Below are 25,456 nucleotides of genomic sequence, written 5' to 3'. Positions count from 1 at the left end.
CTGTTCCTCTGGCTACTGAGGTTGTACAAAAAGGTAGTTAAATTGTTGGAGCTGTCACCAGATCAGATCAGTGGGTTCCCAAGGAAACAGGGTGTAGGCAAAGTTTCTAGGTTGTTTACTGCAGGAAGCACCAAGACACAAAGTAAGTAAACTAATATTTACAAAAACAGATTTCAAATAAATGTGGCCCACATGTCACCATGTAGACAGGGACAGTCTGGGGAGGAACAGTGGCAGCACCTCTCCATGATACACTCTCTGCCTGATGACTGCACTGGAACCAGGTGCAGGAGGAATGACTCACACAAAATAGACATGTCATCTCACGGTATCCCATCAACATATCTGAGGAGGTTGCCTCAATAAAGTCTATAGGGTGACCACTGTAGTCACAAACCATGATGCTCCCTCCACCATGCTTTGGGCGACCGTGGCTCAGGAGTTGGGAGTTCGCCTTGTAATCGGAAGGTTGCCGGTTCGAGCCCCGACTTGGACAGTCTCGGTCATTGTGTCCTTGGGCAAGACACCTACCGCCTACTGGTGTTGGCCAGAAGAGCCGATGGCGCGATATGGCAGCCTCTCTTCTGTCAGTCTGCCCCAGTCTGCTATCATTTTAAAGATATTAATAAAACTTTATAGAGTTTTTTCTTGTGAATGAACAAACACAGAAATGATTTTAGAATCTTTTCCAAGTTAGTGTGTTCATACGTTGCAAGTCTGTATTTATAGGGAGAGGCGTTTCCCCAAAACTTCTCTCCTTAGCTGGATTGTTTAGATTAGGAATAAAGGATTAATGGAAAAATCCATCCCATATCTCTGTACTGGTGCTGGTTTGACACACATTGGTTTAGGTTAGGTTATATTTGGGGTGTAGAACATAATACCCCCCCCCCCCCCAAAAAAAACAAAACAAAACAAAACAAAAAAAACCCAAAAACCCTGAGATTTGGCTCTTTAAACTTACTTTGGCTCCTTTGACACACGAGCATGTGTTGTGCAGAATGAGGAGGCAGTCGATTTCAGGGAGCAGGTTTGTGATTTATGATTAGTGGCTGGCTTTACACTGTGCACATTACCAGGTGACAGTATAAGTGTTGTAAAACATGTGATTTATACTGCAGTAGTCCACTGAGAGATTTGATAATGGCATTACTCTTAAGATTTAATCTTCTGGATTCTCGATCCTGACTTATTTTCCAGGCCCTCTGAACTCTATAGACAGTTTCTAAATCTATAAGGGTAAAATAAATGCGTGGTGCAATTTTATTTATACATTTATTTATGTATTTATTTGACACGTGCTCACTGCTGATGCTGATTGTATTCACTTCTGTCTGTGCAACAAACTGGCCTTCGGGGATAATAAAGATTACCTTGAGAATGACCTTAGCACAAATCCTTAGTACATTCACTCACCTGCCTTTTATAATCATTAATCTCTATTTAAAGAAGATGCCATCATGTCATCAATATTATGGCTGATGTTTTATTTTTGAAAAATTTCCTAGATTTATAGGAATGATCTATCTTATCTATCTATCTAAGCTATCTTTATACACAGACCCGAAATTAATTCGATATTTCAGTGACAAGGCCGTTCATAGCCAGGCAAGGCCTGCTTAGTTGTTATTTTAGGACGAACCATATTTAATATCTGAAGGCACTTCAGTGTTCAGTTTGTATTTTACAGCCTTTGACATTAATTTTTTAACATGAGGCCCAAAGAGATGTCATTGCAAGTGGCAAATGAAAAGCCAAAACAAACCTACCAGAGGGAGAGAGAAAAAACTTCTACAATCAGAGTCAAGAGACATCTTCATGAGTATAAATGCATTCATAAAGGTGCCTCTATAGAGTCTTCTTTTAAGATCCTTCTTACAAGGTGCAAACCGCTGGTTACACTGAAGAGGAAAATGATTAGTTTGTCACAAAACATCTAAAAGAGCCTGCACAGTTTAAAAGAAAAATACAGGGCATGTGTGGCTTGCCACAGAAATGAGCCACCAGTGCCATAAGTAGCAGAATGAATTCAAAAGTTTAGGGCTGTGCTCTTTGCTCAGATTTGGCCAAATGTTCCAAAGGTGATTGCACATTGCTTTACATTGCTATTGAATAGAGACTCAAAGCATATAGCAAAAGAAACCCAAGTGGTATGCAAGGAAATAGGATATTCTTTAGTGGCCAAGATCTTCATCTGATCTCAGTCCATCAGAGCAGCTTTTCAGTTGATAAATGCAAAAGTGACTGCAGTAGGTCCCACAAACAAGCAGAAGCTGAAGGTTACTGCACTAAAGCCTATCAGAGCATCTCAAGGGGGTAAACACAGCATTTGTTGATGTCCATGGGTTCTAGACTTTATGCAGTCATTGACTTCATTCATCCAAATATTATAAATAATCATTAAATCTAAAATTATATTTGTTTGTCACGTTACTTATAAAACCTCACAAAACAGCTGATATTTTTGTGAAATCATTTGAATTAGAGCTTAAATTATTCAGTAACAATAACATATTGGTTGTTCCAGTGTAGAGTTGTGCAGAAGCACAAGTACAAAAATGGTGTCTTTGTTCAACAATCTGTGGACGTAACTGGAAGCTTAATCATTTTAAGAACAAATTACTGTTTTAGATATGCAGCAGACATCTCAGAAATTTAATAAGGCTTTTTCTCTCTTCACTCATCTGTTTTCTTTTGATGAAACAAGTACCTAGACGGATCATTTCATATTTTCATTACTGCAAGTTATTCATTACTTTTCTCCCGCTTTCAAAACAGCAAACTTGTTAACCCCAGGAAACATATATACAGTGGGGCAAAAAAGTATTTAGTCAGCCACCGATTGTGCAAGTTCCCCCACCTAAAATGATGACAGAGGTCAGTAATTTGCACCAGAGGTACACTTCAACTGTGAGAGACAGAATGTGAAAAAAAAATCCATGAATCCACATGGTAGGATTTGTAAAGAATTTATTCATAAATCAGGGTGGAAAATAAGTATTTGGTCAATAACAAAAATACAACTCAATACTTTGTAACACAACCTTTGTTGGCAATAACAGAGGTCAAACGTTTACTATAGGTCTTTACCAGGTTTGCACACACAGTAGTTGGTATTTTGGCCCATTCCTCCATGCAGATCTTCTCGAGAGCAGTGATGTTTTGGGGCTGTCGCCGAGCAACACTGACTTTCAACTCCCGCCACAGATTTTCTATGGGGTTGAGGTCTGGAGACTGGCTAGGCCACTCCAGGACTTTCAAATGCTTCTTACGGAGCCACTCCTTTGTTGCCCGGGCGGTGTGTTTTGGATCATTGTCATGTTGGAAGACCCAGCCTCGTTTCATCTTCAAAGTTCTCACTGATGGAAGGAGGTTTTGGCTCAAAATCTCACGATACATGGCCCCATTCATTCTGTCCTTAACACGGATCAGTCGTCCTGTCCCCTTGGCAGAAAAACAGCCCCATAGCATGATGTTTCCACCCCCATGCTTCACAGTAGGTATGGTGTTCTTGGGATGCAACTCAGTATTCTTCTTCCTCCAAACACGACGAGTTGAGTTTATACCAAAAAGTTCTACTTTGGCTTCATCTGACCACATGACATTCTCCCAATCCTCTGCTGTATCATCCATGTGCTCTCTGGCAAACTTCAGACGGGCCTGGACATGCACTGGCTTCAGCAGCGGAACACGTCTGGCACTGCGGGATTTGGTTCCCTGCCGTTGTAGTGTGTTACTGATGGTGACCTTTGTTACTTTGGTCCCAGCTCTCTGCAGGTCATTCACCAGGTCCCCCCGTGTGGTTCTGGGATCTTTGCTCACCGTTCTCATGATCATTTTGACCACACGGGATGAGATCTTGCGTGGAGCCCCAGATCGAGGGAGATTATCAGTGGTCTTGTATGTCTTCCATTTTCTGATGATTGCTCCCACAGTTGATTTTTTCACACCAAGCTGCTTGCCTATTGTAGATTCACTCTTCCCAGTCTGGTGCAGGTCTACAATACTTTTCCTGGTGTCCTTCGAAAGCTCTTTGGTCTTGGCCATGGCAGAGTTTGGAGTCTGACTGTTTGAGGCTGTGGACAGGTGTCTTTTATACAGATGATGAGTTCAAACAGGTGCCATTCATACAGGTAACGAGTGGGGGACAGAAAAGCTTCTTACAGAAGACGTTACAGGTCTGTGAGAGCCAGAGATTTTCCTTGTTTGAGGTGACCAAATACTTATTTTCCACCCTAATTTACGAATAAATTATTTACAAATCCTACCATGTGGATTCATGGATTTTTTTTTCACATTCTGTCTCTCACAGTTGAAGTGTACCTCTGGTGCAAATTACTGACCTCTGTCATCATTTTAAGTGGGGGAACTTGCACAATCGGTGGCTGACTAAATACTTTTTTGCCCCACTGTAGGTGTATACCCCTGTATAGGTGATATAGGTGATATAGGTGTACTCTCTCTACACAGTCTGCAGTTCTTTTAAACCCCATATATCCCTGTACTGTCATTCACTGCTGGGGAACACAGCTTCATAAAGTTAGACATACATAGAATATCCAGATCTTTTACATAATTTCAGTAGTTTATTAATGAGCAGTTCTAACTCTCACCGTACAGCCAACAGGGAGTCTAGCCAAGCTAGCATACATTAAATTGCAAATCAAATCAAATAAAACACTTTGATGACAAACATAAAAAATAAGGTTAAAAAGCTTTTGATTCTTCTACTTACACATTTGCAATGTTTCTCATCAACTCAACTTACTTTAGGATACAGCAACCCATGGGTGTAGTAAGACAAGACAACCATTAGCTCTTTACTAAGACGGGTGGGTAGATATGCTTTCTGCCACGCTGTTTGTTAAGCTCATGTGTGCCTATGCATCACCACAGTAATCAAAGTGTATTATATGCTTGCAGTTTTGGTTGTTTTAAAGCAGATGACTGGCTGTCAGGGCTGGGAAACTCTCTCTTACATTTCTAATGAGGATTCTTTGAGAACCATGTTGCTCCCTTATAGTGTCTCTGGTAATATATCAACCCATTACTAATCGACTTGAGAGGGTTTGTCCACAGCACAAGTCGTTTAGACCAGAGGAGCAGCATCTCTGATGGTTAACTTGTGTACTGTCTGTTTTACATTGAGTAGTGCAGCACTTGGGGAGGCTTAGTTCAATATTGGCCACTAATGATGGACATAATGTTACCTTACAGAGGAGCAACCCTGATAAAGGAATCTCTAGTTAATCAGCCATGGGTAATGAAAATACTGAGACTGATGCACAGACATTGGCTGAGCAGCATGTGTGTCTCTGGCAGCCAAGTAATTCAGAAACAGCTAACGCATATCTATCCTGTACTTTCAACATTGCTGGTCCCAAAGTGGCCAAAGTGATTTTGTTTCCACTGTGTCAGAGCTGCTGCTATCATAACTGGTGTCCTTATCTTTCCTTTTTTGTCAGACAGAGTATTGTAAATTTTTAAAACAAAGTGCGCTGGTGTTCAAAGTGCATTACCCCATGAAATTGCAGTTTTCATCTGAAGAACCTAAAAATATGAAAATCTTTCTTACACATGCATCAAATAAGATTGATCATGCAATATTACATCAGCTGCTGCTTTCATCTGTATAATTTTGCATTGCAAGGGGTACAGTCATTCCTTGTATCAAGATGGCTCTTGATAAACTTGCAGTTTTGTTTTCCATTTAAAATGATAAAGTGAAGCTAAAGGGTTTTCAGTAACATTTCGGTTTTGTTGTATGCACCAAAGCAGCTGTAAAGCAACTGAAAGTCACCATTTCAGAATAATTCGAGAGCGCCTGTCAAGTTTGTGATCTTAGTCATCAACAACAGACACTTTAAAAAAGAACTCTCAAGTCTATGTGTGTATTCTGTAGCCTTTCCTCCAACACAACGTTTAAGTAAGTATATATTTTTAGTCAAACCACATTGCCAATTAGTAAGATTATTTAGATTTAGTGACATAGAAGCTTCTGCAATGACAGTCCAGCCTGACAAAGTGTGAGAAAAACACCTGACTGAAATGCTAAAAACATAACCACTGTGTAAATGAAGCACATGAGTTAAATCATCCACTGAAACTTTGGAGATTCAATTACTCAACACTCTGGACAGAGGAGGAGAGGGGCAGGCATTAGGAAAAAACAGGTCGTCCACCATGCTGAGCACTTTCCTGGTTGGCTGAGGGTGCTTATGGGCTTGGTTTTTTTTTGTTTGTTTGACTCTGGACTGTCTGAGTCATATCTTTAAACCGCTCCACCCCTTCATTAAACAGTACACATTAAAAAAAAAGTCTGCAAAATAAAAAAGGCTCCAAACTTGGGTGAGACAACATGCAAGAGAGAAAAAAAGAAATTGCAGGCCAAAAAAGAATGACCTTTCAGATATTAGTAACTTTTTGCCAAATGTGGGAAAATCACTGACATGTTTGAAGTAGGACCTTGTTCAGCACTAGCAGCCAAAGGCAATGGCAGTAGGCACGTTGAGGATGAGATGAGGCGTGATGTGAGGGCTACTGTGGGGAGAATGTAGAACTTACAGCACGACGCTGACTGCCACTGCCATGGCAGACGAGATAATGCAGATTAGGAAGGCTAACTTATCAGATGCCCATTCACACGGAATGATAAATTCTGCATGCTTTGAGCTCCCTCAGCTTGGCTACACCTAAGTTATGCTACGACAAACAGTAGAGATGTCACAAGTGCTAAATGGCACAAGACTGTCCACAAGGCTTCCAGAGCTGTGTGATAAGACCAACCTATAAAAACTAGCCAATAATTTAATAGCGTTCACGTAATTTCACAGTGAAAAACAGATTCACCAATCTCTAACCAAAACTTTTGTCCAAATAGGGCCACCAAATATGGATTCATAAAACCCTCACAGGGACAGAAATGTGGGTTTTGAGGCTTCAAAAGCATAATCTACAAACTTGATGGATCCAAACCAGATCAGAGCCATTTTCAGGTGCAGTTGGTGTGTGGGAGCATTATCATGACTCATTTTAAACAAATGGAAATAGGGGATGGTGTAAGTTTACTGGAAATATGGTAGATAATGAAAGCTTTGGAAATAATATCCTATTAGTAGCTTAAAAGGTATGTGTGTTTCTCTCTCCAGCTCTATCTATCTATCTATCTATCTATCTATCTATCTGTCTGTCTGTCTGTCTGTGTGTGCGTGTGTGCGTGCGTGCGTGCGTGCGTGCGTGCGTGCGTGTGTGTGTGTGTGTCTGCAGCACTTTTAATTGGACCAGTAGTGAGCCTTTCTATTTTGATTTTCTCTTTATTAACAGAACTCTTATCAGTTTGATTTGGGAGTACAGCTCTGAAAAGCATATTCTACTCTTTTCTGTCCAGTTTTCTCTATTATTATTTTAGAGCGCTGCTGCAGGTTATTCTTACCAGCAGCTGTCAGACTCTATAATGCAGCTTAACACTCTTTTGGTCATGTTACTCACCACCTTGTTTATTTGCTCTACATTTTATACACAACTCTGTAGATTTGATACATATCCGTGTACAATTTTTCAATTTTTCTATACATATTCTGTACATTGTTACCTGTATATACCTGTATATATGAACTTCGGTTGCTTATAGGACCACCTTGTGTCTTGCTTTTATATGGTATTTTTCCTTGCTGTAAGAGCTCTGTAACCGAAATTTCTCATCCGTGGGATAATAAAGGTTTATTCTATTCTAACATTCCAGGAATTTGCTAATATTTCCTTTGGTATCGACCGTTTAGTAAGCTTCACAGGCCTAGTAACAGTAACCATAGGGAGTGGGACTTAACAGAGCAAGCTGGACAGCCTAGCAGTCCCGCTCTCTTGTGAGGAAGTGAAAATGTCTTTCAGTGTGTGTGTGAGATCAGTGGCCTTGTTATTTTGCACACAACTGTTCACCAACATTCACCTGGCAGTGTTTGCTGTTGGCACTGCTGTTTTGAGGAAAATATGTGTCTTATGCCAGCTTATGTGTGGGTGCTGCTGCACTGTATATAGAAATTAAATTGGACCCTCTATGCATTTATTTCACGTATCACCGATTGTGGTGAGATTATATGGAACAAATTGTCAAGGCTGAAATTTCTGACCTAACCTGGCACGGTACTTGTTTTTACTAATTGGAAATAATAATATTTTATTTTCCAATTTCCTGAAAAAAATTTGCAGTACGTTTGGAAATTATCATGACTTGTCACGGCAAGGTACACATTAGCCAAAAAATAAAAAGCTATTATCAGCAACTGCTTTGTGCAAAAATGCAGTAAGTTGTGCTCAAAATCAGTGCCAGTTAAATCACGTGGGTTAAACAAGTTAAAGTCATTTAGTAAATTTAAATCAATTTTCATCTTAAAACAAGTGTAAAGAAAAATGTTTCGTTACTAGGGTAACTCAGGTTCTCTATAAAAACATGATTTTCATAGAGTCCTGGTTGCCGCGGGGATCAGGGGACCCTGCGTCCTTGAAGAGCTTTGTCCGTCTTAGCCAGATGTCGTTGCAGTGGTGCTTCACATAGTGAGATACTGATTGCGATTTGAAAGAGAACAAGGAGTGAATTTCAGAATCCAAAAAGTGCTATTTTTTGAACATATTCATTTCATTTGGCATACAAATTGTCCCCTGTCATATACATCACTTACATTTACACTTGAAAGAAATCACAGCCTTGTGTGTTCCAATACTAGAAGTGTATGTGAGAATGCATGCTTTACTCTAAATTAATGTCTTTCAAATATCACTGTGAGATTTGGTCAATGGGTTGGAGTAATGGATACTTGATTTCTAGATTTCAATAGCTGTCATTTCCACCATCCTGTAAGAAAACAAAGGCAATCAGAAACCTTTGAGCAGCGAGACAATATTGAAAATTGATGGCTGGGATGTCAGTTGCGGTGCTGTAAAAGAGCCTCCTGTAATCTGACATGACAACACGTGATGAGAAATCAATAGCTTCATTTCGTCACATTATTTGAAAGGAGAAGGAGTGACTGTACATGTTTAATGTGGAGAGGATTCACGCGATCCGATTAGACGAGATGACACTGCTGAATAGGGATACTCTGATGGAAGAAAACACTGCATTATATATACATGCTGTATATTTTATACGTCCTATTTTTAGCATCTTGTGGAATATACTCTGCAAGTGCTAGTTCAGTTTGTCTCGGCTGATCAACATGTTGAACTTGATAAAGAAGAGATGAATATGTGTTGCCTATTTTAGTATTATGCCGTCACATCTATGTGTGCGTTAACAGGTTTGTGGTTCATTCTCATTGTTATTCTGCTATAATTTTATGAAAGAGCGAGGAATCGGTAGCTTGAACATTAATTTAAATTGCTTTAAAATTGGTTAGAATAATTACAGCTACTATAAATCTGAACAGTGTACATGTAGGTAAGTCACTACTGTGTCATGACAGACAGAACAAAAAAGCTTTTTATTGATTGTTTTGAAATGTTAAGAGATTGAGAGCACTCATTCATTCTGCCTGTTTGTTGTTTTGATGTAGTTGATATATATATATGAACTTAATCACTTTTCCTGTTTTGTTCAATTGATAGTGGTTGCCCAACAGACTGTGTTTTTAGCAGGAAGTGGAGCATTGCATGCATGTGTGTGGGAGAGCTTCACTGTTTCATTATTTACCATTTACCACAACAAAGAGCTCAAACCACTATGCACAGGCTTTTATTTGACTGCTCAAACTGCCAGCTTCACCTGAGAAAGCTAGGAGGTTTTCACCGGCTCTTAGTCTTTTGGTGTGGTCACCTGATTCGTACAGGAAGTCATTTGCTTGCCATGTCAAAACATTTATGGCACAACCATTTTCAAATCAAAGAAAGGGCACGCAGCAGGGGTGGCTGTCTAGACAGTGATTACTTTAATGTTCTTGTTTGAGTTCCTGCGGTTGCCACAGTCAGGGTGCTGATTTCTATAACTGAAAATTAAACATTCATTCACAATGAATGTTGTAAATATAAAATAACTTGCTGCAATGTATTGCATCTCAGTCAGTGTTGTGAGATTTAAGATAAGGCTTTAAATGAGGCCAGAGAGAGAGCACCTCGAGTAATTATTTGTACTCCTCCTTTTAGCAACAGCGTTGACTTATACCTTTGCAATTGGATGTCTCCCACTGCAGCCTTTACAGCAGTACAGCTGCGTAACCCTAGATGTGGCAATATGCATCCCAAACTCAGCTGTGAATCAAGCTGTTGGCTTTTCTAAGTTAATACTGCGAGGGAGTGTATCTCAAATTGTAATGGGTTTCAAGTGCTATTGGAATGGGTAAATGTGAGGATCTATGCTTCAGGCTTTGGGGAGGAATAGCTAAAAAGGGCATGTTTATTTTCTTCTCCTCTCCTCTGTGTACTTGTACTATTCACCATCTCTAGTGCATTGTCTATTGATTTTCTCCAGCCCCCTCTATCAGTCAGGCTTTAATAAGACAACACATGTCGCCTTTAAAAGAAACGTATTAGAATGTTAATGGACCACTCTGCAGACCTGTTTGACTCTGCCACGTTGAGTTTGCATGCACACAAACACACAAGCACACACACACACACACACACACACACACACAATTGTGCTTATGTATAAATGTGCACCAGCACATTTTCATTAAAACAGAAGAAGATAACATTTATCTTGATGGGTTTTATGGATTAAAGAGGATGGAGAACAAGGAGAATGTGGAAATAAAGGGATGAACGCGTAAGGATGGAGAGAGTTGTGGAAAGTGAAAAAAGCAACCTCCTCATGCCGAGTGGATTCATCTTCTATCTTATTGCTCCAGCAGGGACCAATTTATCTTCATTTAGGTTTTTGGCACCAGCCACAACCCAGACCAGGTGCCCTAAGAGTGCACATGAACTCCACATGGCTCTTTAGTCTTTGCGGCGTGTGTCTTTGATTTGAAAGGTTTTATTCCAGCCACTTGATTATGTACGAGTACAATAAGTGAAGAATATGCAGAGAACAAAGCGTTCTTCTCAGAACTGTATACAAAGGAATAATCTTCTTACAGCCCACATTATCTGACCTGTCCTGTTTTTCTTATGATTACAGTCAAGGTTTTAAAAACATTTCTTCTGCTGTTGATGTTATAAAACAACATTTGAGTGATAGGATGGTGAACCTTTATACTTTTTCCTTTTAACAAGTTTCAATGAAAATGTTTCAATACTTCATAAAAAAAAAAAACTATACCTGATTTAAACTGGCAGCTCTTGTCATGACCCTGGGTCATGTGACCCAGCGTTTTGACTTGTCTTATATTTTGATGGTTTATGTTTAAGTTCAACTCATTCTATTTTGCCTAGGCTGCTGTGTAAGTTCAGTGTTTTTTAGATCTCCTTTGTGTCATCACCCCTTATGTTTAAGTCTTCCTCGCCCTTCATGTGTTTCTGTGATGTCTTTGTCTCCCGCCTCCTTCTCTTGTTTACATGTTTTCCCCTTGTGATCCGTTTCATTTGTCATTGGGTTCTGTGTGTATCTATAGTGTGCTTGTTCCTCATCGGTTTGTCGTGGTAAGTCTGTGTGTCTTAGTCCAACCCCTGGGCCAAGGACCGGTACCGGTCCATGAGTCCTTTGGTACCAGGCTGCGAGAGTTTTGGCTCTGGTGTGAAATTTCCTAAAATATTACACTCTGGAATTGAGAATGTGTTGGAAATACATAGTTTTCAGGGTTTTTATCGTTAACTCGTTTTCCTGGGTCTTTTCCTGTGTTGTAGTTGTGTCTTATTTTGAAAGAAATATTTATCTGTTACTAGAGCGTGAAAATATTGTCTGACATTAAACCGGTCCACGGCACAAAAAAGGTTGGGGACCGCTGTCTTAGTCTGACACGTGTTTAATGTCTGCGTGTTCTATGTTTTCAGGCTCGTGTTGTCATGTTTGCATTCTGTTATGTTTCCTGTTTTATTTTGAAGAGGTCTGGTTGTCCCATGTTCACTATGTTTAGTTTCACTTCCCCCGTGGCGTCATTATGTTCATTCGAATCAGCTGTTTCTCCATGTGTTTCCACTTCCCCTGATCACCTCCTGTGTGTATTTAATCTCAGAGTTCCTGTCATTCCTTGTCCGTTCATCTGTTTTGCCTGCTTGTCTACTATGTCATGCCATGTTTCCAGGTTTATGAATTCACGGCAAGTCTTCATGTTTTAGGTTTCTCATGTCAGGTTTCCATGTTCATGCTCCTTTTCATGTTCCAGGGTTTTTTTATGCTTAGACTTAGTTCTCCCAGTTTAGGTTATTTTTTAGTGTTGCTTTGCCTTTGTTTTTGAAACGTTTTTATCATCCTCCACTAAACGGCATTGTCTGCACTTGGGCCCACCTCCTCACTCCACATAGTCTGATTTTTAATTAGCCATACCTCAACATTTTCTCCCTGTTTCATTTTCTTTAAAATGGTTGTTTGACAGTCACGCTTCCATTGACACTGTTTGATGAGGCTTCAGCAAACAGATGCATCTCTTGGGTTCTCTGTCAGGTCTTTGTTGGATTTATTTTCTACTTCTTAAGGACATGACTTTCAAGTACTGTTCATCTGCTGTACATAGTGTCTTTTTAGACCTGCCAAATCTTCTTTTGACCTCCACTTGTCCAGTTTCATTAATTATTTGAGGACACACTGCACACCATGCCAAGAGATGCGTTAAGTTAGGTGCCTTTTTTATGCTTCAATGATTCATGTTCTCAGAAGAAAACCTTTCTTTTGATAAATGGTCAGGTACAAGGACTGGACTGAAAATGAGTGAAAAAGCAGCCAATGTCCAAAGAAAAACCTTGAAATGCTTTCAGAAAGCCTGGAGAACTATTGCTCAAGACCACTTTAAAAAATTACAAGAAATGACTGGCTCCTGGGAAGCAAAATAAAAAGAAAAATTAAGAGTGGCTCTTGCCTTTTGCGCAGTATATTTTTAGATTGCGCTCTGGAAACCTGGTTCTGACCACTTGCAGGAGCTTATGTTTGAGTTCACAGTCCTCAAAGTTATGTCGAGGGCAAACATCATCTGGTTTCATGCCAAACTGAACCCAACTTTGCGTATCAAGGATCATCACTGGTGAGAGAAGCTGTATCTCCAGCTAGTCGTAGGTGAAACTTCACTTAAAATCACTTCCATAGCCACAGGTGTATAAAATCAAGCACCTTCACAGTAGCCTTCACTTATATTGAATGAGTTTAACAGACAACACAGCTCCTCCTCCATTCAGCTGGATTTTAATTAACTACATTGTAGATGTACGCTTACTGTAGCATCATGACCTTGGTGACCAAAGAACAATAATGCTTCCCTTAGGAGCATAAGAGGAGGCAGTCATTATTTTACCTTGAAAATCTTTATATATAACTCCTCATCCTAATTCCTTTTTCAAAATGTCCAGTCTAGATCTACGCTGCGAAACATAAACAACCCCCACAAACCTCTAAAACCCAGAAACAACTACTATCTGTATCACATTCTGTGTTTAACCTGTTGATTTGAAATTGTGGTGAAGTTGCCATGTTGGGTTATACTCAGCTCTTTATGCAATAAAAACTGTCCTTATACTCTGCAAATCCCTCAGCTGTATAAGTCCCCAAATCATGCTGCATGATTCTGGCTTCAACATATCACGCTTGGGAGTTTGGCAATTGTTACACTGCTGAGAAAAGGAAAAGAGTGATGTAGAGGTGAGGGCAGGTTGGAGAAGGGGAGTGAGACGGACATCAGAAATCAAAGGGACCCTGCTGCCATGTCTGGTTGCAGCAGTGGCTGCGCAGTGAGAAGAGAAAAGGAGGGAGGGAGAGAGAGAGGAGGAGGACAGAGCCGTGTCTTTCTGGCTGCGGTGCTCTGTGCAGTCGGGTCTAGGTCCCCGACTGACAGCCCAAGATTGATGGATAGAGCTTTGTATTGCACATAACATCAATTCTGTCCTGCTTTCTCTTTCATTTGGAATCTCACTCCCTCATCACTCCTCCCTTCCCCTGTCTTTTTCTCTCCTGCTCCCCTCTCTTCCCCCTCCCTCTCCTCCTCCCTCCCGCTGCTGCTCCAGGTCCGTCGCCGGTCCCTCTCTTCCGTATTAGTTTCCATGAGGCATCCTTAATGCTGACAGAGAGCGCACCGTGAGGCAGCAAGAAAGCGGGGTGAGAGGATTGCTATCTTTGTGACAGCTTCTCTGCTTGGAAGGCTGCGTGTGAGCCGGGGAACTGGACTGGACTGTGGTGTTTCGTGGAGGAGGTGGGAGAAGAGGTGGAGGAGCACGAGGGAGAACTGTGGGGCAAGCTGGACAGATGGAGGACGGCACGCAGCACCTGGGACACTGCATGGTTGACATGAAGGAGCTGAGTGCGAGTCCTGAAGGACTGAGCGCTGCTGGTGAGCTGACTCCACTGTGTTTTGTGACTGTTTGAATCTGTCTCCTCTTTCCTCTGTCCTTTCTTGTTCTACAGTCTAACTCCATAACTGCTCGTCAGTTCTAAGCATTGGTTTTCTCTACTGTTACTGCAAATGCTTCTCTAGATGATGTCTTGCTTTTGAGTATTTTCCCTGTGCAAGTGTTTGTTCTCGTGCTGCCACACACAAAGAATGAAAGTCTGTGTGCGTGTGTGTGTGTGTGTGTGTGTGTGTGTGTGTGTGTGTGTGTGTGTGTGTGTGTGTGTGTGTGTGTGTGTGTGTTTGTGTGTTTCAGGGAGAGAGCTAGGGTGGAGGTACCAGCAAAAGTGTGAGAGATTTTTAAAACCCCAGTCTTCAGTAGACAAGTAACTGACTCCTATGCAGAATAATTACAACTCAATACCTGATGATATATAGATGCACTTGTTATGAAAGATCATTATTGGTAGATAGAAATGACACTAAGTGCTATCAAGTGATGTCTTTTGTTGTCAGATATTTAAAATGTTGTTAAGCCACGATTGATCTTCGGGCCTGTCAGTCGTGTCTCCACAATTTAAAACTGTAGACTTTTTAAAAACTGCCTGCCTTGCTGCAGGTTTCCATTTAAGTATTCTTGTTGTGTGGTTGAATTGAAATCTCAAAAATGTTTCTCAGTTCTTTTGAGCTTCAGAATGCATGTGTGTAGTAAATAATACAAAAGTCTGCCTTATCTAGTTTTGAGCAAAATGGAATTTTGATTGAGTGACTCTGCAGAGAGAAAGTTTGAAAAGCTGTTTGTTCACATGTTTTCTTGGTGGGAGTCGGGGGGTAAAACGTCACATGTTTGCTTGCGTGTCGTGTCTCTGTCTCTGTGCACTGGTGTTCATGCATGCACGTGTATGTGTGTGTGAATTTGCATTTTTACTGCAGTCATATTCCATGTAGGCTAAATGTGCTGTCACTAATATGCACTGGCAGAGGCAAACTAGATGTCTTAGTGCCCATCACTACAGGAGAATGCTGAAGAGATTATCCATATCAGTGATGCCACAAAGCCTCCTCTCCACATTTAATACCTTTGCTTACTAAAAGGACAGACACTGCATGCGGTTGCTGCTAAGCATTTGCATTGGCATGCAAGCTAAGAACCATCATCGTCCCAATGGGAATAAGCAGATGGAACTGTACAAAGAAGGATGAAAGCGCAGTTCACGACGCCTTGCCTTCTTTGCTTTAAACCTATACTGACACACTGGTGAAGCATCTTATGTGTCCGATTGCCCATTCACACGGATATATGCAGGCATGCTCTGACGTTGCACAGTTATGCAGAGACACACACAGGGCCACACTCTCAATAGCTATGACCTGATGGCAAACCCAAGATAGGCACCTACCATAAAATCCTCTGCACAATTTTATAGATGGCATCTGACAGATGCAGGAGTGTAACGCCTCACTCTACCTTTGCTTTGTTTCCCCTGGGCATCCTGGAAGACAAGAGCGAAGCACATAATTACAGTGTTTGGGCCGAACAGCAGGTTGACAACCGTGCATTATCAGTCGCAAGGTGACACAGTTTATCTCCTCTTTCTTGACAGCAGATAAAAGCGAAACCAAACTGGGTGCTGCTCGGTGCTAATTAAGGTGGGGCTGAATTGGCGTTTTACAAACTCCCAATCACAAAGGGTGAAATTATGTTATTTTAGCTATTAACTATTCATAACAGAATTTGCATACAGGAAACAGTATCGGTAATGAAAGCCGCAACATTTAATTGATTGAACTGTCTTTGCGAGACGCGTGCCGTGACCAAGCTGTCGCGGAGCGAAAGGTCCCACTCTTGTTAACCCCCCCAGACTACGTCTCTTATCAGCTTGACAGTCAAGACCTCCTCAGCGCATCCAACTGATTCACAACACTTCATTAAACGCTGGCAACAAAACCATCTGTCCCCCCCCTCCTCAATCTCCCAAAGCAGTAATGTGACAATAACTCACTCTCCCATTCAGCACCACTTGTCCTAATGGGATGCCTGTCTGTGCAAACATCAATTGAGTTACAGGTATGTAAGCCTGGCTGGTGACTGAATCATCGCAGTGGATGTGCAGGTTCTGTTTAGGCAATTTAAACTACAGGACAGAGAAACGCGAGGTCGGACAAAAAGGAGTTAGGAGAAGGAAACATTGCAATTAGTGTGGGTGAACATGTAGGAAGGGTGAGCAGAGCTGCTTGTTGGGTTGGAATCATTTGTTGAGAGAGTTATATCCCTGAAATATCAAAGCCCATGCTGAGCCAGCCACATAAGTGAATTATTAATCTAACCTCAAAATTCAAAAGAAGATAATATTCAAAAATATGGACAGGATTTATTCATAGGCGTGGGCTTTTATATGTAATATCTATTCATGAAGAGGATAAGCAGAAGTGACTGTGAATGTGTACTATAGCCTCTGCAGGGCAGTTTATCAAAACTCTCTTCGGAAAAATTGTTTGATTTTCTTCGTTGAAACCATACTTGGGAATTGGAGCGGTGTCTGGTGATATTTTCTACTTCCATCTTTTGCAGACTTAGAAATAAACAGCAGAATCATCTGAATCCCCCACCCCCACCCACCAAAACCACCAACTATTTCCCACATTCACCCTTGTCCCCCTTGCGTGTTAGCGGTTATCATACAATGCAGCATGCGAGAAAGCAGGGCAATGAGAAGGGAAGCGAGTTAAATGATCATCTGTAAGACGGACCATTTAAGTCCCTGAACATTAATTAACTTTGTCATTCCTGAGGATTCACCTAGTCTGCTCACATCCTTATAAATTACCCTCTCCTCTGCCTTCAGCGTGCCTTTTTCCCTACTGATACCTTCCACAGACAGGGGGGCTGATAGATTGGAGGTACAGTGGGGCTGTGCTGTTATTTCTAGAGCCAGATGAAACTGCAGTATAGCGGGCGGGCACACCTCATTTGCTTTGGGCCCCTCTGGGAGTTACATCTGCATGTGCTGCCTGCCTGCTGCCTTGCTGAGCTTATTACCATATTCATAATGCCAGCGGATATCGATTATAAATACCACACCTGTGCCACTTTCCCCCACGTATGTATCTGCAACTTAGAGTCGTGAGCCATGTATGCTGCAGGAGTTACAATAGATATGGGCAGTGCAGGTGGCTTATCTCTCTCCATGTAATGGCTAATTATTGCGATTAGACCTTGTTTGTGTATTTGTTTTGGTCAGGCTGATTCTCCCCCAGAGGGTAATGACATGCGGCATGTTTAGTGCTGCGGGACGAGAATGAGGTCACCGTGTACATAACAGGAGTTGTGTCCTCAGGTTGCATAATTTGTCCGTTATATCTTAGATCATGTGGATATTGGGGTGATGTGACCATGTGAAAGCTTTCAGAGCTGCACTAAAACATAGTTTTACACGTTATTTATTCAGACTTTATACTGAAAAAACAAAAAAAGGAAAATGCAACTTAACATGTGTTGCCTGTCATAAAATCAAAGCATCTGGCATGATCCTTCTAAAAATACTCGACACTCTGCCTATAAGCCATGCTTTAAAATTCTGACAGCTCTGAATTCCAGTCTTCCTCCTGCTTCATTATCAAACACTTTGACTTGCTTTGCCACATGTGTCTCATGATCTGTATCCTGAACCTCTATCAGACCTAGACTCAGCTTTGCTCCTTATCTTTAATTATTTCTGCAACGACAAGCATTTTCCACTGCTTCTTACCACTCAAGATAAGTCCTACAAAGTAGCCGGGCTGTCCATGTGTCAGTCCCTTATGATAATGCTACACCGGAGACTGGACCCAACAGCTGGCACAGTGTCAGCCTACCTAGCTAAAGGGCTTTCTATTTCAGCTACGCAGCATGTCATCCTGGCTTATTAAAGTTCCATCAGCACTCATAAGGAAGTCTTAATGGTGACAACATGAGGAGACATGACCCCTGAGGAATGGGATGATGAAGATGAGAAAGTAATGTGAGAACCAGATGATGAAAGTTTATTTACAAGCATAATTGACCTGTGTTGGTGGTGTGTGTTTCCTTGCCCCGTGTGCTACAAATACTTGTCCACTTGATTAATTAGATATTTACTGCAGTTGTAACAGATATTGGACCGGGTTTGCGTAAGCTTCTACAGCCTTTTCTGACATGTATTACATCTGACAGAGCTCAGTTTATTTCACTGAGCATAAATGCTAGCAAACTGAAGGTTTATTTACAAGTTTGTTAGCATATTTATTGAATTTAGAAATGCACTTCAAAATGCTGGTAATCTTTTTTTTTTTTTTTTATCAAGTTACTGTGCTTGAAGCTGTCTTGGCCTCAGTAGGCAAATGACTCTCAACACGGTGCCAGATAATGCTTATGATTTCCATAATTTTCAATCTTTGGACTCATTCATTTCAAAGAATATGGTTCAAAGATTAAAAAACAGCATTTAAACGATTCATCAACATTTGACATAATTCACTGCATCTCTGTGAGCTGGGGCATTTTTTAGATTTATCTCCAGAAACAAACGCAAGAAGAAATATTACAGTAAACCTGCACTGTTACTAAGAGAATATTTGAGCCTTTATTGGACATGCTTTTTAATCAACAGTCCCAACAAACAACCATACATACAGTACGATGCAATAGTCTTGCGCCAGAACTTGTTTCTTTATAATTTGCTTTCAAGAAACCAGTTTTGAGCAATGTTTGTTTTTTCTTTCTTTTTGGCTTGTTTGTTTGAATCTAAAGGTCACGTGCTTAAGAAATAGCAAAGACTTGACTGAGAGATGCTGGTCCATCTGCTGTTCGCTGAAGGGTCATTTCTGATGAAGGGTGGCTGCCAAGAAGCAATTCTTAAGGAAGGAAAACAGGGAGAAAAGGCTGAGGTTTGCCAAATTACACGAGAATTGGACTGAAAATCAGTGGCAACAGGTCTTGCACGGAGAGATGGATGGATCCGACTTTGGTTCAAAGTACTGGCAGTATTTTTGATGGAGATCAGAGAGAGGTAAAACAGTGAGCAAAACATGGTGGAGGCTCACATGGTTTGGCCCTGCATTTCACCTAGTGGTCTTGGAGATCTTGTCAAGGTTGATGGAAGTATACGAACACAGAAAAGACTTTTATCTTGATCAGATTTTGATCCATTAAGAAATACTATCAAGAAAGGGGCTGGCTGGCAATGGCTTCATTTTTCAGCATGGCAATGATCCCAAACACACTACAAACCCCTTAAAAAGGGATATCTGGATATAAAAACACACAAGGGAACATGATCATTCACGGATCAGAGCCTGGATCCTAACAATGTGGGATCATCTTGACAGAGAACAGAACAAAAGGCAGCCAACATCCAAAGAAGAGTTCTGAATGTCCTTCAAGAAGCCTGGAGAACGATTCGTGAAGACTACTGTACTTATAGAGATTACAATAAAGCTGCTTAAGAGAGTTCAGGCTGTATTAACCCTCCTGCCATCCTTTAAAAAACTCACACCCATCACCCTAGGGACCATTCTCAGCCACGCCCAAAAACGCCATAAAAAGACCATATATCCATATTTTATTCCACTTTAAATTAGCCAACCTTGTAAAACTACTTCTCCCTGAAATATTCATGTAAAGTTTTAATTATATTGTCGTTGTTTTAACCCTTCAAATCCCAGTGTTATTACATGAGCGCCCTGTGTTATAAGCCCCAAAAAACAACAAACGAAACTAAATATTTCCACAAAAAACCAGTTGAAGTAATATGTGATTGTCATTATAAGTAGGCCTTTAGATGGACCAAAGATTGGCACCAACATACATTTTGACCTGCCATTATTTTTTTGCATTTTTTTTGCAATTTAAAAATTAAAACTTCAAGGCCCTGAGTCTTCATTGACATCCAAGAAAAGAAGAAAAAATAAAATCATATAATGATAATTTGGGGATGAAAAATAGCGTTTATAATGGAAGTCAATGGGCAGAAAATGGTCCCCAGGGTGATGGGTGTGGGGATTTCTGCTGCTCAGCCATTTTAGGCTGATTTAAGGAATTCACACTGGAATATTAACATTGACAGGTAAAAACTATCCTGTGGCAAGTTTGGTTATATTCCACTGAACACAGTGGAAATGGCAGCCATTTAACACATAGCAGTGGCACAAAAAGGTCCCAAGAAGGCAGGAAGGTTAAAGAACAGAGGCGATCATGCTGAATACTGACTTTCAAGCTTTTAACCAAGAATTGCACCACCTGTGTTTTTGGCTTATATACACTGTATAGACTTTTAATGCGTGTTTGCACATTTCAATACTGCTGCGCCTAATTCCAATTTCCCAAGCAAAATATGTAGAAATGAGAGTTGGTCTGAGACTTTTGGACAGCATTATCTATGCATTCAAAATTGTCAATAAGGCATTCTGCCTTATTAAGTAAATCGTTTTTTCTTTGCAAAGAATCCTCATTACATAAGATTACCTAAGTCGCATGGCTCCCATACATCAGTGAACATCGAGTATCCACGGCCCATTAGTGGAGTTGATGAGCCTTAGAGAGGCCAATTGTGTCCAAGCACCCCAAGAGGAGGAATTTAGCAGTTTAGTCCCCCTCTAGACTTGTTGCACCATCTTACAGGCGTTTCATCGGTTTGGTTTTTGAATGGTCATGTCAAACTGGGAAAGTGATGAATGAGAGAAAGCTTTAGTGACAGATGACTGAAGCAGTCAGTCATCGTTATTGGCGTAAAGCCTCAAGGACAATGGATACCCAGAAACTCTAGTTCTGACGTTCTCAACGATCGCTGAGTTGTTTGCATAATCTAGATGAACAGTTACATTAATCAGTGTGGCATTTGGGGAGCCTGTTGTGCTCCTACCATGTTCAAACTCTCTATAAAGCCTTTTATTTCTGATTAAAATAGTTTGTTGCCAGGAGTTCAACCCCCTTAGCGTAATTATATTGCATCTGTGCAAAGTGACTACAACTGACTCAACAATTTTGATAAATAACCAGGAAACTAAGCTAAATATTTATGCCTTGCTTTTAGTAAATATGTGAGGGTTCACAGGTTTTTGATTCAGATTATTTTAGATTAAAAGTAGTCGGCTTGTTTTGCACTTATGCTCTTTGAAATTGTAATGAGCATATTTCCCTATTATCTAACATTGATATGATTAATTTAATAAGATGGCAAATCAAAGACTGAAATTCATGAAAAGTCATTGAAAAACAATGGTTGGAGCTCTACACCTTTTAAACTTCCACAAAATTAAACTGCAGCCGTTAATGTTTTACGTCTGTTTCCTCCTTTTTCATTGTTCTAATGTTCCCCTCTTCCTTATCTTTATCTCCCTCTCGCTCTGTTTTTATCTCAACTCCACTCTGTCTTTTTGCTGTCTCTGTCTTGCAGGTGTTATTCTAACACCCAAGCTGCCTCAGGTGGAGTTCAGCCTCGGTAAGTCCTGTTAACGCCGTAATTCAAGGGTCATTTTATTTCAAGGGGAAGCAATGAAAATGGAGACATACCACTGTTTTGGCTCGTTCGCACACATATTAGATGACGTTTGTTGCCTCTTTCCCGCCATGGAAACGCAATAAAAGTCAATGGCAATCATCCCTTTTTGCTAACATACATCCAAACTTACAGTAACTCTTGTTAAACACACACATGCTGACATTTCCATTAATGCAGATGTCAGTGAGGATCAGTGGCATATCTGCAATAAATTCTGACACACAAGTAAGGATAGAAAGGACAACAGAAGCACAGCAGAGAGAAAGCATTGAATGGTGAACTTTCACCATTCAATCTGGGGAAATGGTGGCTTCTGTGGCTCAGAATTATCTGAGCCACAGATAATTCATTGTGGCTCAAATCATGTTTCCTAAACTGGTAATAACATTTTTTGACATTCAGGATTGATTATATCTGACAAGCATCTTGACTTTGTTGTTTCTATCCTTTGATCAAAGCCACGCTACAGATGAGATGATGGATGATATATATGATCCAGGGATGTGAAGTTTCTGTTACAGGGGTCACAATAGTAAAAGTTAACATTTTAACACACATACACTCTCAAGTGTTACTTGATACCTTCTACTGTGTTTTAACAGCAAATACACATTGATGCATCATAATTTTTTTGTTGCTGGCAGTCCGATTGTCATCAGGTAATGTGTAAAAATATGTAAAGATGTAGAGACACAAAACTGGGCGCACATACAATTCAAACCACATAAAGCAAACAAAGTCAAACAAAACATTTGTACTGCTTGCTTTGATGTCTAAATGTCCATTTGATACTCGAACATTATGTTGGGGCCTTGCGCTGTGAAAGAAAAACAATTTAAATGTAAATTGTCTGCCGTGGTGGAAAATTAGAAAATACAGCTGACAGCTGACACAGTACCATGTCCATTTTTAAATGGCCTGATTGTGCGCCCCATGTACAGTACACCTATCTAATCTGTACCTGTCAAACCCATAATGGCAGTATTTAATGACATATTACATGACGTGTTTTATTTCCAATATTTGTTTCAACAAATTATTTTTAAGCTCTCGAAAGAAGTGACAGGTTGTAATAGTTTTGTTTAAAATGCTTATTGAATTTCAGGAAAACATATTTTTAACCACACTGAGGATAGTAAACAAGCAGTCGTCCGGCCTTTAAGTTTAAGGCCTTTGGGACCCCTTCTGTTTAACATCTACATGCTCCCACTGGCACAGATTATAAACAACAACAAAATAAACTATCACAGCTATGCAGATGACACACAAATATATATCACAATGTCACCAGGAGACCGAGGCCCTGTACAGGCTCTTGGTAAATGCATTGAGGAAATCAATGACTGGTTGTGCCACAATTTTCTCCAGCTAAACAAAAACAAAACTGAGGTAATAGTCTTTGGCGCCAAAGAAAAACGATTACAGGTCACCAGAGAACTTCAATCTATACATCTAAAAACCACAAACCAGGCGAGAAATTTGGGTGTAGTGATGGATGCAGACCTAAACTTAGAAAAACACATTAAGACAATAACAAAGTCAGCTTACTATCACCTCAAGAATATATCAAGGATAAAAGATCTGATGTCTCAACAGGACCTGGAAAAACTAGTCCATGCATTCATCTTTAGTAGGCTTGATTACTGTAACAGCATCTTTACAGGTCTACCTAAAAAATCAGTCAGACAACTACAGCTCATTCAGAACTCTGCTGCTCGAGTCCTCACTAAGACCAAAAAAGTGGACCACATCAGTCCAGCTCTGAGGTCCTTACACTGGCTGCCTGTCCGTCAGAGGATAGACTTTAAAGTTCTGATGCTGGCCTATAAAGCTCTGAATGGTTTAGGACCAAAATACATCAATGACCTCCTGACCCAGTATGAACCATCCAGATCCCTCAGGTCATCTGGATCCGGTCTTTTATCAGTTCCCAGAGTCAGAACCAGACACGGAGAAGCTGCATTCAGCTTTTATGCTCCTTATATCTGGAACAAACTCCCAGAAAGCCTCAGATCAGCTGAAACACTCAGTTTATTTAAATCCAGGTTGAAGACTCACCTGTTCTCAGCTGCATTTGAATAAAGCACCAAATCCACACTTTAAGCTTAAATTTCAAAACTTACATTTAACTACTGATTTTATCTACTGTTCTGATTTTATCTGTTTTGATTTTATATACTGTTGTTTGTTTGTTTGTTAATTAGTTAGTTAGTTTATTTGCTTGTTTTAATCAATTTTAAATCATGCTTTTTATTTGTTCTTGTTTCTAATGTCTCTGTAAAGCACTTTGAATCACCTTGTTGTTGAATTGTGCTATACAAATAAACTTGCCTTGCCTTGCCTTGCCTAAGTTGTTTGATGAGGACCCGTTGATGTCACAACTTGTGCAGGATAGTACAAGATATTAGTCTCTCAGTCTGCTCTACTAGTAAAGTGTCTGTTGTGCGAGAAATTTCTTTTGAAATATTTCGCTAACATTGTGAAAACAAAAGTTTGGGGTGTGGTGGACCACTAGAGGGCTCCACTCACACCCAGTGTAGAGGAAGTGTGTTCCTGTGTTTTGTGGCGCGATATGCGCAGTTGATGTTGGAGACGAATAAAGAAGGAGTGAGAACTGAGAGCTGTGTCGTTGATGCTTACCTCCACATTGGTGACCCCTGACTCGAGCATGCAACGGGCCGTAGATAACGCACACTCCGCTATGGATGCATCAGCGGCCGCCGGACCTCCGCCTCCTGTTGCAGCTACGTTCGCTGTGGCGCTGAAACTGCCGGACTTTTGGCTCCATGACCCCCCGTCATGGTTCGTACACGTGGAGGCTCAGTTCGCCCTTCGCGGCATCTCGGCTGACGACACGAAGTATCACCATGTGGTGGCCTCGCTCGACCCGCTGGCCACCGGTCGCGCGATGGCGCTCCTCCGGGACCCACCCGCCCAAGGGAAATACGCCGCCCTCAAAGAGCTGCTTCTTCGGCGCTATGCCCTCTCCGACGCCGAACGAGCCGAAAAGCTCCTCAACCTGTCAGGCTTGGGTGGCGGTACCGCGCTCGAGCTCATGGAGAACATGCTATCGTTGCTCGGGCCGGATGACGGTGGTTTCCTCTTCGTGCACCTCTTCCTTCGCCAACTACCGGCCGCCGTGAGAGCTGTCCTCGCGAACTCTCCGCTTCTGCCTGCGAAGGATTATCGCTCCCTGGCTGAAGAATCGGATCGTATTCTCCTGGCTAGCCGCACTTTCGACGTTCACGCCCTGGCTACGGACACGCCGGCGGCACCTTCCACGCCTCCACCTGCCTCCCCCGGAGCATCCGCCCCCTTGCTGACGGCAGGGATTGCTACACGCCGGCACCGCGGAAAGAGCATCTGTTTCTACCATCAGCGTTTTGGCGACAGAGCGCGTCGCTGCCTGCCGCCTTGCGCTTTCACGGCCCAGGGAAACGGACCCGCCAGCGCGCCGTAGCAGCCGCGACCGCTGGCAATACAGAAAGGCTGCTCTTCATAGAGGACTCGCGCTCCGGGAGACGTTTTCTCGTGGACTCC

General features: G+C 41.3%; 1 protein-coding gene across 8 annotated transcripts in view; it reads left to right on the top strand.

The window, feature by feature from the left end:
- Nucleotides 1-25,456, top strand: part of inpp4b (inositol polyphosphate-4-phosphatase type II B) — a 384,743-nt gene that overhangs the window by 175,859 nt on the left and 183,428 nt on the right. For all 8 annotated transcript variants that reach the window (XM_082537632.1, XM_082537630.1, XM_082537622.1 and 5 more), the window contains exons 2-3: nucleotides 14,080-14,402; nucleotides 21,812-21,856. In XM_082537632.1, coding sequence (XP_082393758.1) covers nucleotides 14,318-14,402; nucleotides 21,812-21,856 — 130 coding nt within the window. In that variant the 5' untranslated portion in view covers nucleotides 14,080-14,317. The remainder of the gene's footprint in view (nucleotides 1-14,079; nucleotides 14,403-21,811; nucleotides 21,857-25,456) is intronic.

The sequence above is a fragment of the Aulonocara stuartgranti genome (genome assembly GCF_965226115.1).
Source record: "Aulonocara stuartgranti genome assembly, chromosome: 6".
In the NCBI taxonomy this organism is placed as follows: Eukaryota; Metazoa; Chordata; class Actinopteri; order Cichliformes; family Cichlidae; genus Aulonocara; species Aulonocara stuartgranti.
The sequence above is the reverse complement of the archived record's forward strand: the minus strand, read 5'-3'. Positions and strand labels throughout refer to the sequence as shown.